The following is a 14485-nucleotide window of genomic DNA, read 5'->3' as shown; positions in this document are numbered from 1 at the left end:
ATTCTCCCCCCACCCCTTCCTTTGGACTTGAGTCTCCAAAGCAAAACCAAACTACTATCCATAAGCCATAACTTTCCAATGGCCAATGAAATTGAAACATAGGGAGCAATTATGGGAGGTTGAAATAATTTAGATGTACGTATGTTTTCAGCATAAGTAGACAGTGTTTCTGCTTAAACTAATTGGACTTTAGTGATTGGCTTATCCTTGTTAATCTTTAGCATTTTTTGCTACCTGTTGGATTGGTTTAACCCTTTGTTCTGGAGGTGGCTTCTGTTGTTGTGTGCTAGATGAGGGGCGTTAGGTTAGGACTTGGCACTAAATCCAGAAGTGACAGGTCTTCCTGAGCATAGGGGAAGCAAGAGCCACTATGATCTGCCAACTGCAGACTTGATATTGTGTTAAACTGTAAAAGTCAGATGTGAGCTGGGTTCCCCGAATCTGTGCTGAGTGAGAGGAAGGGAGCAGCGGCGGAGTGAGGCTTCACACCCAAGGGAGGGGTGGCTTTTTCTCTTCTCATCAGCCTTTCTATGTAAGGCGAAACAAATATAAGTACAGGACAGTAAGGGTGCTTTCATCCCAGGCAGCTCTGCCTGCAGTTTTGCTTGAGGTTCATCATTACCCATGCCAGTTTTGTGGGAGAAGTCTTTCAAACTGGATGGCTGGTGCTGAGTTTCGAGTAGCATGATACTGGTGGGGTAGTTCTGCCTGCTTGTTTTGGGGCTTTGAAATGGTTCTGATAGAGGTGTCTTCTGTTTGCATTTGAATCAGCAGTCACCCAGATGCATGCTCACGTAGCCAGCTCATGAAAACCTTTCTGCTGTTAGTAATGGTCATTTGATTAAAATGTCCAGTCCTGCTTTTTCCTGTGACTTGAATTTCCACTGAATTCAAGGTCACTTGCTCAAGTACAAGGAATTCTGGATAGGGTCCTCCTTGGTCACAGCTTATGCTTTTAACTTCTGCTTAGCTCCGTGCTTTTTAGTAGCATAATGTCATTCCTTGTATGCTCACACCAGTGTTTGCCATTAGAATAGTGATATGTGGCTAGATGTGCCCATGGCATTCGGTTTCCAGTCTGTCTATTGATTTTTTTAATGTATTTTACTGTGTCTGAGTTGATGTTTTGAAACGTCTAAATTCTGTGTATTATCTAGGGCATAATGTTCCTAGTGCAGTCAAAATCAAAGTCAAAATTTTGCTTAACAGCAAATCCTTATTTTCTGCGTCTTTAGATGCACCTCTCTCTCTGAGCTGGATTTGACCTTTAGAGACCTTCTCCATAGCCTGTACCAGACCTAAATGTGTTTTGTATACCACTCCTGAAAATAATTTTGTTGCAATGATGAAGTATTGTATCTAGTCGGATCTGAGGTCTGTCATCTCCGTGGCTGACAAGGCAATGCAAAGGCTGAGAAATTTGCAGTTTGTCCTTGTTTTGTGAAAACTAGCAGGAGAATTTTCAACCAGTTATAACTGCCACGTGATTTGGAGGTCTGCTCGGGATTAGCTTCTTAAAGCAATACGGCGAAGATACTTAGGATGTTTACTTTAAGCCTGCTTCATTTTTTGCACTGTTAGAAGCCTGAATAAATTTTTCTCTGTTTCTTCATTGGCAAGCTGTGTTTCACAGTTGTCTGTGCTGATAACAGAATTTGGCTTGCAGCAGGGGAAGGTGCGAGAATATCTCTTCTGTGGTGTTACACAGGGCCTAGGGAGATGGTTGGGTGTGTCCCTTCGCAGACAGCTCTGCAGGCCGCGTTTGCTGGCAGGACTGCTGGTGACCAGCCTGTGGCTTTTGTTTCTGTGCCTTGCATCTTTGCTTTCTGATGCAGAGTCTTTCTGCTGTCTTGTGTGTCATGGGCGGGGGGGGGGGGGCGCCGATGGCATTTAGTACTTAAAGTGCTACTACCTAAAGACAGGTACGAGCCTCGTGTTTGCTGCTGACTTTCCATGCAGGTTGGAGGTGGGATCTCAGCCGGCTTGAATGGGCTCTGCATTCTCGAAGCCAACACAGCCCTGAGTAAAGGCTAGCCGAGGGCTGGTCTGTTGCGTGTGCACCAGTACACGGTGTCAGCTGTGCTTTCTGCCAGGGTGATTGCTCTGGTCGCTATTTTTAAAGCTCTTCTAAGCAAAAATGGTGACTTGTAGAGGAATGGAGATGGTCCCAGTGTCTGCAGTCCCAAGATGAGAGAGATGGACTGGGCCTGTTGCACAACGTTTCCCTTTCTCCCAGGAGAGATCCTAGCTACTGGAGATGGATGGCAGGCTGCCTCCTCTCTACTCAGATCACTATTTGGCATGACAAATATATGAAGATGATGGGCTCTGGTTAAGTGGGTGCTCACTTGGGTATTACCTAATGTCTGCAGAGGCAGCACTGTTACATGCCTGATGGACACAGAGCAGAGAGCTGTGTAGCCTACCATAAAAACAGGTCAAGCCATGGCTACAGGAGGAACAGAATTTCAACTACAAGCAAATTAGGCTTGTATCTTCACACTAGCCGATCCTGCCCAACAGGCCTGCTGAGCTGCTTGATTTCTTGCCAGCAAATCAGGGTACGGCTGTCCAGCTTGTTCAGAGGACAGTTTTAGCTCCTGCCAGTACCAACAGCGATACAGGCAGCTCTGAGAGCTATTCCTCCCACACAGGGGGGAAGAGTGCCTTATAGGGAAAGGAAAACATAGTAATCACTTTAAAAAAACACACCTTAAAACAATGTTATTTTATCATGCTTTCTGGATGTGTTGTCCCAAGTTAAGAATATAATGAGGGCATATAAAAATTTGCTGCCTTGCTGAGTCCAGCCCTGGCCCATCTGAAAGGCTTGCTTTTCACAGTGTAGATCGGGGTCATTGGCTCAGTAGGGTACAATGCTGTAACAGGCTTCAACATTAGGAGATCACTGTTTCCTCTGGGTGATTGTCAATTCACAAGTAATTCAGTCTTTGGTTCCACTGCTGAACTTGTTTGGAGGCCCATTTTTATGGGAAGTAGCTTCAGACACCTTTTGTCTATAAATCACAGTGATGGGTAATGAGTGTGAAAATCATTTGAGGTGTTCAAGTGCACCTGTCATGTATTCCTGAGGAATACTTCCCAGATACTTCACTGAAAAATTAACACAAAATTCCAGTGTAGGAGGTAATTCTGCAGCAGCACTTGGTTTGCCTGCCCTGGTCCTCTCGCTGTGTGAGGGTTTGCTAAAAGCTAAGGCAAGGAGCTCCAGCTCTTGGTCTCAGCTTCAGCCTCTTCATGTGCTTGTGTCTTGCAAAAACTCCTGTTGCTGGGAGTATGACCAGTGAACAAGTGATGCCCTGTGTGACCAGGGAGCCTCGTGACCCTCCTCCAGTCGTGCCCAGGTGCTGTGGAGCAGTGTTGCACAGGCTTGACAGCCAGCTGTTGCCGTCAGGCTGGTGTGGGTGTCTTGAGTTACTGCCCTCGTGTGAGAGCACTACAGAGGTGGTGCACACCCACCTCCCTTGCTGTAGAAGTGTGGTTTTACCCGTGTGGAACTGGGAGCTGTGAATCTGAACTCTTTGTGCAGGGAGAAGAAAATGCCTTATTTGCTCACTTGCCACTCTTCCTTGCTTTGCTCCTTCTGTTAACTGGTGGAGACAGGTGCCTCTGACCGTATTGTTCTGGGAACCCACTCGTCTTTCTTGTCTCCTTTGGACACTTGTGGAAACCTGCTGACTCTAAAGAGCAAAGCTAAAGCTTTTCATGCCCCATCCTGTCTCACTGTTTCATCTTGCTGTGATGCCTTAACGCTACTGTTGTGAAAATGATTGGGTTCCCCTGTGAGCAGTCTCTGTGACAGTAATAAAGGGTCATAATTTAACACCAGCTTCTCTGTTGCCTTGATGCTCGGCTGTGAGGAATACAGGCTTAGCCAAAGGCTAGTAAATCCTCCAACTGCAATGGATATATGGAAAAAAGCATAACTGTTTTCTGCCTTGTGTGTTCCATCATTAGGGAGTGAAATCCCCTGAAGATAGTCATGTTTGTAGATGGGACACACTGCCCTGCTTTCCTCTTAGCTTCTGGATTAACTTAAGGCATGAATCCCCTTCTCCCCCTTCCTTCACCCAGTTCCCTGTAGGGACTTAACAGCATATGAAGCTGGGAAGTAAACAATAGATCTGACTGTCACATTGTTTTCACTGAGCTTGTTAGTTTGAAACTGGCTGAAAGTCTGGTTTTCTGTAGATTATGGACACAAACCCTTTGTGCAGAAACCCCACAAATTGAAGTCAGACCTGGTGAGCTTTGTACTCTACGGTGGATTGAGATATGTTGAAATACCACTTGCATGCCTTTTATTTTTAGAAGGCAGCATTCAGGATATGAAAACTGTAGCCACAATTTCCGTGGGGTTTTGTTTTTCTACCCTATTGTTTAATTTTAAAAGACACTGCACAATTAAGTTTCTGGAGGAAGGTATGAGCCCTCTGTGCTTCCAAGTGAAGCAAGAAAGAATGGCAGAGAATATTGAGGAGAACAGTCTTGCTCTGTAACCTGTCCCCACAGGCTTTTTTGTCCCAGTTGTCTGTGGATCTTCCCAGTATTGCTGGAAATGGTCACTGATTATTGTGGCACCTGGTTATACTTGTAGTAAGATCAGAAAATTAAAACTGGTTGCCGGCTGTGGTTTCTCTTGCTCTTTCCCACATTGAGCCACCTTTTGAGCTTGTGAAAGTAATTGGAGATGTGTTTCTAGAAGGAGGACGCTAAAAACCTCTGGCTGTGGAGAACGTATGGACTATGGACACTTTCTTCACCACGCAATCAGTGTTTCAGTTCTGATCTGCATGGAACGGAGACCCCACATAGCACTGACGTGCTGTTATTTATAATTAATTTTTTTTGGTTTGCTGTTCGATTTAACCAATGATGTAGCAAGTGTGGAGGTTCTGTTTTTCTTTGCTAATTCATGTGGATGTCTTGAGCTCCTTGAGTAGGTTTGGGGTTTTTTTTTTCTGTTGTCAAAATGATTTGTTTCTCAAGCAAGGAATGACCAGCCTCTCTGCTCAGCCATGAAGGTGCTGGAAAAGGTTGAGCTGTCAGGACAATGTAAATCTTACAAGATTTAAACGACTGTGTAATCCTGTAGGAGATGCTCTGCAATCTGAAAATCATGAATTTCTGGTTTCCATGCCCAGAATTCAGCCCCCAATGTGGGTTTGAACTGTGTGGAAACGAAGGACAGCTGTGCCTTTCATGAAGTCAGTATCTGTGAAATGCTGCCATGTGTGATTGTCTAATCCTGACCTGTGACTTCAGAGAGGAAGGACGGTTTTGTGGTTAAGGCACAAGACCTCCAGCTCTGGGAGCTCATGGTTCTGCTGGAGGCTTCCTTATGTGACTGTAGGGAGGACCTTTCTCCCTGCCCTGTGTGGGAAATGGACTTCTCTTTTCCTGCATGTTTCATGTGGATGGGAAGTGTCTCCTGCTTTGTTGACGTACAGTGCCGGAGATGGAGCTAGGCAGAACAAAAGCATTTTAGCCCCACTGGGCCTGCTGGGGGTTATTTGCATGGTATTATAAGCAAAGCCTCTGTTTATGTTCTCTGCTGTTCTGCTTTTGCTACCTTGGGGTCAGGACTGAAACCGTAGAAGTAGCCTACCATGAGGACAAGCTACCTCAGTATTTCTTCTGCAGACATTCACCCCATCACTGAATCGGCGAGATGGTTCACATCCGATCTGACTGTCTTTGAGTCTGGTTGCTCAGTCTGACCTCAAGTTCATCTCCACATTTGTGTGTGGGGCTTGTCTCAGTTGCTGGGACCTGAGGTTTTGACCAGGAGGCTGTACCCTGTGGTGGTGGTGAGGGGAGCTTGCAGGACTGCGGCTCCCCTGGTTTTCTGTTGAAGGTAAAGGGGGGAGGGAAGGGGAGGCTGCATGTCCGCATCAGCAAAAGTATATGGAGAAACTTCTCTCCGATACGCTGTCCAGACACTGCAGCTGCATTGCTCTGTGCCAGCCAGCTTGCGATAGCTGACCATACCAATGCTCTTGGTCAGTCTCAAGGGTGAGAAAAGATGCGTGAGTTAAATCACATTTGAGCTGACATATTTTGCCTCACGTTTTTTGAGTAACCTGACAGTGTGTCTGAGCTTTTATGGCAGGAAAATATTGCAGTACTAGGCCTCTGATTGTAAAATGTGTTCTTCCACTCCAAATGTTTGCATTATTAGGTAAGCTTGGTATTAGCCTTCAAAAGACTCGCCTGTTTCTTTTGTTTTCTATTTTTGGAGGAGCTCTTTTAACTAATGCTCTTGTATTTCCTTAGGCCCTAGTGGGTAAGCAGTCTTGGAGGAGAATGGCTATTTTCAAGAGGAAACCTCTATTAACTCTTGTCTTTTTGAAGTATCCAGGGCAGGAATTCAGACTGATTGCAGTGTTTAGTGCTTTTCTGTGGTTTCGTGTGCAAGTTATTATGCATGCCTCCACGATTGAGGGAGATTGCATAAGACACTCAGCCACAAGTGCTGGAAGTAGGACCAGATGGGGTGGGGGAGAAAATGCACGGTAAGAAAGGCTGGCTATTTGCTTAGGGCACTGCAGCAGGACCGTGGTGTTGGGAATTGGTCCCTTGGTCTCTCGGAGCTTCCATGTGTGGTCTTGGGCAGACAAGGGTTATGATCAGTGAGCACGGGTTCATGACCAGCTGGTTGGAAGCCAAGCATTGTGCCCCCGGCAGTTTTGGTAACTTTATGTTCTCTTCCCTTCATGTTTGCCTCCAAATGATGATGAAAACTCCTTCAGACGTTTGTAGGAGTTGCCTTGGAAGGCAGCTTTGATTTTCAGCAAATTCTAGTGCAGAGCAAGTCTGAAAGGGTTCAGCATGACAAAAAAGGAAGGGGAGAAATGCCCTGTTAATGCTGGGCTGGTTAATTACAGCAGTGGAAGACGGCAGGCTCTTTGTGACTCCGCGTTACGGTTATGGACAAGCCAGCAGGAATCCCAGTGTAGTTCAGGTTGCTTTCCTGCAATTACCTGTAGAAAATGTCCCCTACCAAGAAAATCCTGCTTCTGTATGGCAAAAAAACCTCCAAACCAACAAAGCCTAGGGAAACTCAACAGCAAAACAACGATGAGGAAACGGAAGAGTAGGAGAATTGTTGCTTGGTTACTTTTTTAAAAGGTGTGTGGCCCTTTAAGAGGAGCTTGAAAAATATTTTAAATGAAGAAGCTTGCAAACATCTGATCTCCGCATGCCAGTGTGCCTTCAGCCAGCTACCCCTTTGTCCATCCGAGTTTCCAAACTGTTGATGATCTCACCAAAAAATAAACAAGATGCAGAAGCGTTTAGGGAGTTCAGCGCATTTAGGAAGTAACCAAGGAATCGGGGTGGGGGGAATTTTTCTTCTAGTTGCGGTGAAGCAGGGTGCTTTAGCCTCTGCTGGAAAGAAGAATAAGGACGTGGGTTTTGTTTGGGTTTTTTTTTGGGGGGGGGTGTTGTTTTTTGGTTTGTTTGGGGGGGGGGGGTTGCGTTATTGGAGGGGCCGGCTCTTTCTTCAGCCTTTCCGCGGGCTGGGAGAGGGGATGGTAGCTGGTTTTGGTGACGGGGAGCAGCGGGTGCGTTTGCAGGGCACGGTCAAACCCGGTGTATTGCTGGGGGGTCCCGCGGGGGGGGGGGGGGCGGGGGGCAGAGAGGAGGGCGAGGGAGAGACTTTTGCCCCGAAGTAACCTCCGCGTCGCCTCAGCGCGGGGCGGGGGGGGAAGGGTGTGTGATTTACTTTTTTTTCGCGTGGAACAAAAAGGCAACCGGGAATTTGTAACTGGATATGTAGATGAGGGAGCAATGACCGTCAGTAAACCCTGCGCGCGAGCAGAGCGCGTGGCTTCCCCCACTTCCCCCCCCGCAGCGGCCGGGAGGCTCGCGCGCGCCCCCGGAAGCAGAAGTGGAGCCCGGGCCGGCGGCCTCCCTTTTACAGCCGGGGGCACCCCGAGACCCCAGCATGCTGCTTTTTTTCTTTTTTTCTTTTTTTTTTTTTTTTTTTTTTTTTTTCCTTAGGGTTGGGCTTTCCTGAGGGTATCACCGGCCGAGCTAAGCAGAAAAAAAATCCAACCCAAAAAACCTACACGAGCAGGGCAACGGGGAGAAAAAAAATAAAGAAGTTCTGTTACAGCCGTTTGCTGTAGGAAGGGGAAGGTGCAAACTCTGGGGTCTCCCTTGCGTTACTTTCTCTTTAGAGCTCACTGGTTTGCACTGTTGGCTGTGGGCTGCGGCATCCTCTCTTCCTAGAGTAGAAGAAGCAGCGTGATGCCTAGCTGGTTGACTTGGCTTAGCCCGGAAATCTTTGCCTCAGTAAATCCCATGAGGCTTGCTCTCTCAGCTCCTCCTGGCAGAGCTGCTCTCCTCATCGCTCCTTGTTTAAGCATAGTAAAGATGGAATTGTCCTCTCTCTCTCAAAAACCCCCAAACAACCCAAACCAGTGTGAGGGTCAGTTGCTTAAGCTCCAGGTTTGTGAACTTTAATAGTGTTAATGGATTATAATTTCCAGACGGTTCCCCTCTGCTGCGATGGAGGTACAAATTTGTTTCAAAGCCAAGAGCTGAAACACCGATGGCTTCAGAAGGTGAAACTTTTGGGAGGGAAAATGGAATTAAAAAGCACTTGCAGAAATTTTGCTGTGTGGTTGATTGCTTCCTAGATCTGCATGCTATTCTGTATCGTATCTGTGTGTCTGCATATGGCAGACTAAAATTTATGGTAGAGTAACATCTACTATTAATTAAATACAGGCTAGTAGATCACTCAGTGGTCCATGCTCCAGCTCAGTTGTGTGTTCGGTAACAACACAGGGACTAAGTGATGCTGAACCTTTGTGCAAGGCTGATGCTGGAGTAGGTTTCACCCCGCATCAGGGGAGTAGCTTGGTGTGCCTTTCTTCTGTGCATATATGTGCAAATTGAGCTGAAGTAATGATGTTAAAGGGAGTTGTTTTCAAAGGTTCTTTTTTTTTTTTTTTTTTCCTTTTTGTGAGATCAAGACATAAGGGATTGATATTTCTGAAAGCTGCCAAGTTTCAGAGCAGTTTGCCAGCAGCTCTTCTTTTCCCTTTGTGCTATGGTTTATGTAATTGCATCTCCTGCATATGGTCAGCTTTGCTTTTCCTGTTCAGAGCTCTCACATGAGTTTCCGTTTGGCTTTGCCCTGACCAGAACGTTGCTTGTTTTTTCACTTTCCAGACTTGAAACTTCGGGATTTCCTGGTTGACAACGAGACGTTCTCAGACTTCCTCCATCATAATGCGTCCATGCCATCCTCTGCAGTAGAGGAGCTACTGGATGCAGAGGTCAACCTCCAGCAGGTAAAGAGCACTTTCAACCACTAACATAATGCTTGTATATTGTTTGTTTAACCACGGTGCCAAGATCCACAGTGCAGGACCCCTCTGTGCGAGGTGTTGTACAAACACAGGGGAAAATGTAATCCCTGCTTCTCTCTTCCCTCTTGCCCTCAATTTACTGTCTTTGGTTGTAAGCTGTAAAAGGACACTGAGACCCACATGCAAATGTTTTGATCTGCGTAAGAAAATAGCCTAGTACCCTTCAGGCTAAACTAAATTTCGTCTTTCCTGTTTTTCATTGGGGTTTTTTTTCTTGTTGTTTTTGGTTTTTTTTAACCCAAGTAAAACATTAATTAGGTTGCTAGTGCTGTTCAAACTGTTTTACTTTGATTATACATAAAAATGGGGTGGTTGGTTGGTCACTCAGCATGGACTGGAGTAGGGTTTCTGTGTGTTGCTCTGCCTTAGATTCTTGTGCAGTGGAAGGAGGAATGCTTTTCAGTTTGTGGCCAACTCTTCAAGACAGACAGTAAACTTGTATATCATGTAGTACAAAGAGAGTCCTGATCTCAAGTGAAACTCCTGGCTGCGCCCATTATTGCCTTTGTACGCATAGACAGTGGTGACAGTGGGCTAGAGCCCTGTCTTGGGATGGCTGTCTGCCATTGTCAAGCTCAGAACATGTGTTTTGCTAGGCTGGATGAATTAGTCCACCAGCTTCCTTTCTAATGCAGAAGTTAGAATTGGTTGCTTCAGACTTCAAAGGAAGACCTGTGGTCCTCTTAAGGCAGTGCAAAAGGAGGAGGAAATCTATTCTGCTTCCCAACTTCAGATCGGATCTTTTCTTTGAAGTGGAGTTGATTAATAGTTCTTTCAGACTCTGTTTTCACGTAGTTACAAATGCTGTACCCCTTCGCACACATTGTCTGGTTCTTTAGTGAATTCTGTCAAGCCATCTGTTTTAGTGCAGTTTGATAATTAATCCTACAAGTTAAGGATATGTTCTACTAAAAAAAGTAAAGTGGAAAAAAAATTCTTACCCACTTTAGGCTGCAAGTTTTACTTTACTTGAAAGTAATTTGCCTGAAATTCATGCTAGGTTAAAACAGAATCGTGTTACGGATGGTTCTGCAAGGATAACCAGAAGGCTTCAGCAACAACATAGTTGTTCTCCCTAAGCTGGTGGAAAGGCAGAAAGATTTTCCAAGAGGCAAAAAGCTAGCTCTGCCCTTATGTTGCATGTCTGCCATATTATATCGGTTGTCTATGGCAAAGCCAGTGGAAGGGGAAGAAAAGCCTAGCTTTAACCTACATAAGGTGTCTGAAGGGTGGTGAAGGGGTAATCAGTTGGCTAGTTTTTCCTCGAATGCTTTAAGCTTTGTTCTTGTCTGTGGAATTCTTGTGCTGATTTTGCCAGTACACCGGGAGTGATGCTGTTTAGTCTTAACAGTGGTTTGTGCTCTGGGATGGCAGGAAGAGCTAATCAAATCAACAGGGCAGTAAGCTGCAGAGGAGCGCAGCGGCGCACCAAATCTTTCTTTGAGCACTTTTCTAATACAGATAATAACTGAGAGGCAGAGCACTCTCTTCCTGCAGGATGACTTTGACTCACAAAATGGACCCCTTTGATTTTGCTGGAGATCTGGCGTGGACATCTGACCTCACTACTGAGCTGCACGGTGACTGCTATATTAATAGACATTAGTTGTTTGGTCTCTGACTGTATGAGTGGGTCACAGCTTCATTCACAAGGTCATATAGAAGGGCCTATTTAGAGTATGCAAACCTTTCACAGCAAATAACAGCCTTCTGCTGCAGTCTGTTAGTGTCCTGTGGTTGTTCAACAAGCCCAAAAGTTAGGATTTGCAAGCAAGTAAGGAACTGAAATCACCAAGGAGATGGGACTGTTCTTCACTGGTGTTACTGTAGTGACAGTACTCCCACATGCCAGGCAGGGTCATGTATCCAGCATACTGAATACAGTGCAAATACATAAAAATGACCAAAGCCATGTCTTGATGGGCATGTTGTTTCCTGGGGCAGAATGGCTCAACCTTGTGTTTCGCCAGCAGTGGCAGGTGTGCTCAGAAGGAGAGCTATCCGATTTATTCAGCTGAGCATGCAGCATGGAAACATCCTATTTTTGGCATATGGGTGCAGACTAAAGTTAAAGGTTTGCACAGGTATTGCGTTATAAATCTCTTCGCTCTCTTGTAAGTTCCATCTGCTTGTTTTCTGAACATGGTGTGCTTTTTCCCCTGGATTATTGATGCCCTTTTGGTTTTGAGAGATGAGAAGATTTTCAGACTTAGCAGTGTGATTCAGGAACTGTTAACTCTTCTGGGATTTAGATCAATCCTCTTTATTTATTGCTGGAAGTTGGGTAATGCATGCTGGGTATTACAAAAGAACAGAAAGAAGAAATGAAGTGTAAAGCTGTTGTTAACCTGTGCATTTACAATAAAATTGTTCCCTCTGTCTAGCCCCAAGGCAAACAAAAAATTCTTTCCAATGGAAGACTTTGGATTTTCCTTGTGTTTATCACCTTTATGAAGTGTGCACCTGTTTGACATGTACCTGTTTGTTGTTCAGCAAACCTAAATCCTGTAACTGACCTTATTAAAAGAAACTAGGCTATCAGGTCTGAAAGGGACTGGTGATAATTCAGATGGATTTTATGCATTTCTTTAATAAGGTGGATTAGGAAACATTCTTGACAAGCAAACCATCACCTTAAGTAAAATTACATCTGTAAAAGAAGACTCCAGGATCTTATCTCTTGTTTGTTGCAGCCAGTAAAATATTTCTTTTTTCACATTATCTACCCCAAAACACTGCAAAATGTTTTGCTCAGCAGTTAGTAGATACTTCAGAGCTACGGGAGAAGGTGATCCTGATCCAGAACAGCACAGAAAACTTGTCTGGCAGATACATCTAAAGAGTTAGGGACGTAAGTCTCTTGCCCTTCACATATATTTGCCAGACTTGAGTCTGGTTGCAAGCCTTGTTTTGTCTCTGTGGCTCAGTTCCCAGAAGACTGAAGATTAGGCAATGCGTGTACCCTTGGTTGGAGGAAATGGCTGCTGTGGAGGACCAGATCGCTGCTGCTCTGTGCATGTTTGTGGAGAAGTGGAGAGACCTGCCTCCCCCAGGACTTCTCCATGTACTCAGCAGGGAAATGTTTTTCTTGGAATTGAGTTGCGCATGGGTCAAGGCTGTGCAACCTGTAGAGAAGGATGCCCTCTTACCTCTATCTGGAAATGTTATGAGTGGTTAATTTTGTCTAGGTGATAACAAATTTTGTGCTATAAATCTTATGTGAAAGGAGACTTACATGCTTTCCCCGCTTTTCCAGGTCATTGTGTCTGGTTACCGAATGCGACTGCGAGATCTCTGTAATAGCTCAACACTGTCTGAATTTCTTACAATCCAAAATCGGACAGTGGCCACGGACTCTGAAGCCTACATTTGCACCTTGCCAAAGGGAAAACTCCATGCAGCTGAACAAGCCTTCCATGCTAACCTGAATCCTTTGAAGCCCCTTCAGGTGAGTATGCTGGTCCCACCTGTGAGAGGCTATCGTTGACACAGTGACATTTTCTAGGGCTTTCAGTCTAGGAACTCACACCTGGATTTCCGGAGTGAACTGTTCATTGGCAGTAAGAAAAAAGAAGGATGGTCTTTATCACTGGAGCATGAACAACATTGCTTCTTCCTGTCATTCTTACCCTTCCTGTTGCAGTGTGGCACTTGTGGAGCATAAATGTGTGTGGTCTGCAGTGCACTTTGTCAAGACGAAAGTATTTATGCTGCATAGTAAGAAATAGGCTCTTGGTTGTCTCTGTTTTGGTCAGATGTTGTGTCTTGGCTGGAATGAACCCAGATGTTAGACTGGCCTGTGCCGAGTGCTGAAACCATCACCCTCTGCCCTTACCAGGGGGCCACTGAGTACTGTGCAACCTGTAGAGAAGGATGCCCTCTTACCTCTATCTGGAAATGTTATGAGTGGTTAATTCTGTCTAGGTGATAACAAATTTTGTGTCTTACATGAAAGAAGACTTACATGCTTTTCCCTAGAAACTGAAGTTTCTAGCCAGTGGCAAGCCACAACCTTTGAGCAGGTTTAATTCATACAAAGCAGAGTCAAGTTTTAAAGCCCTGTTTCACAGATTGACCAACTGAAAGGGTTTTAAAGCAAGAATTCATTGAACTTCAGGAAAATACATTATTTAGGGCATGATTGGAGACTGGAGCAGGCTTAGCTGTTTATGTAGGGAAACCCAGTGATGCTTTGTTATAAGTCTGCAATATCTGGTAATGTACAAAAGTTTGAGGAAGTTAGTGCTGGAAATATCAGTAGAGAGAAGAAGGGACCACAGAACCCACTCTGTTACCCACTAAAACAAACACTCCATTGTCTGCTGTGGAAGAAATAAACACTTTGGCTGTGTGAGTTTCCAGATTTGATGAGCCTGTCAGGACTGAAAGTCATGTACCACTTGCTTGGCTTTGTCCCCAGTCAAAGAGGGTCATTATCAAGTACTGGAATCATATTACTCTTCTGTGCAGTACATAGTGGTCAGTTACTTCTCTCCACAACTCATCATCTGTTTTCCACGTGCCCTCCATCTGCATTTTTTCTTTCCTGCTGGAAGAGCAAGATAATCAGAAGCGTTAAGAGATGAGGTAACAGCACTAAAATTGTCCCCATAACAAAGATGGGCTGTTTGAAAAAGAATGGCTGTAAGCAGTTTCTTGTGTTTGGTTAGATGTATATGCATGTATTTACTTAAAATCATTTTGGGGACCGAAGGGGATGAAAATAGCCAGCTATAGTGCAACTCAGTATTGGTCTTCTGGGCCCTCTGGAGACTCGATCTTGCTTCTCTCATTTATGGAAGTATGTGCAGCTGTACAGAAGCTGGTACTAACTGTACCTGTGTTGTTACATCTATATTGTTTGTTGGTGAAAGAAAGTAGTCATAAGCCACTTTGTGCCACTTGGCAATAGCAAACTAGATTAAGACATAATGTGCAGTTTTGGGGGACTTCTGAGAAGCTAGCTCATGACCTTGGCTTCAAAGGAAAAAAAAAACTGGAGTCCAGAAGCCAGCAGTTCTAAACCTGCTGTGTATTGTATGCTGTCTTGTAAAGGTCCACAGTTTTCCTTGGAAAAATGT

The 14485-nt window shown here is 45.0% G+C and overlaps 1 protein-coding gene across 1 annotated transcript in view; it reads left to right on the top strand.

Annotated features, from left to right (window-relative positions):
• ABCA1 (ATP binding cassette subfamily A member 1) overlaps positions 1–14485 on the top strand; it is a 98653-nt gene that overhangs the window by 36779 nt on the left and 47389 nt on the right. The window contains exons 9-10 of the mRNA XM_052778935.1: positions 9205–9326; positions 12661–12852. Coding sequence (XP_052634895.1) covers positions 9205–9326; positions 12661–12852 — 314 coding nt within the window. The remainder of the gene's footprint in view (positions 1–9204; positions 9327–12660; positions 12853–14485) is intronic.

Source organism: Harpia harpyja, chromosome Z (genome assembly GCF_026419915.1).
Source record: "Harpia harpyja isolate bHarHar1 chromosome Z, bHarHar1 primary haplotype, whole genome shotgun sequence".
NCBI classification, from domain to species: Eukaryota; Metazoa; Chordata; class Aves; order Accipitriformes; family Accipitridae; genus Harpia; species Harpia harpyja.
This window is presented reverse-complemented; position numbering and strand designations above follow the sequence as displayed.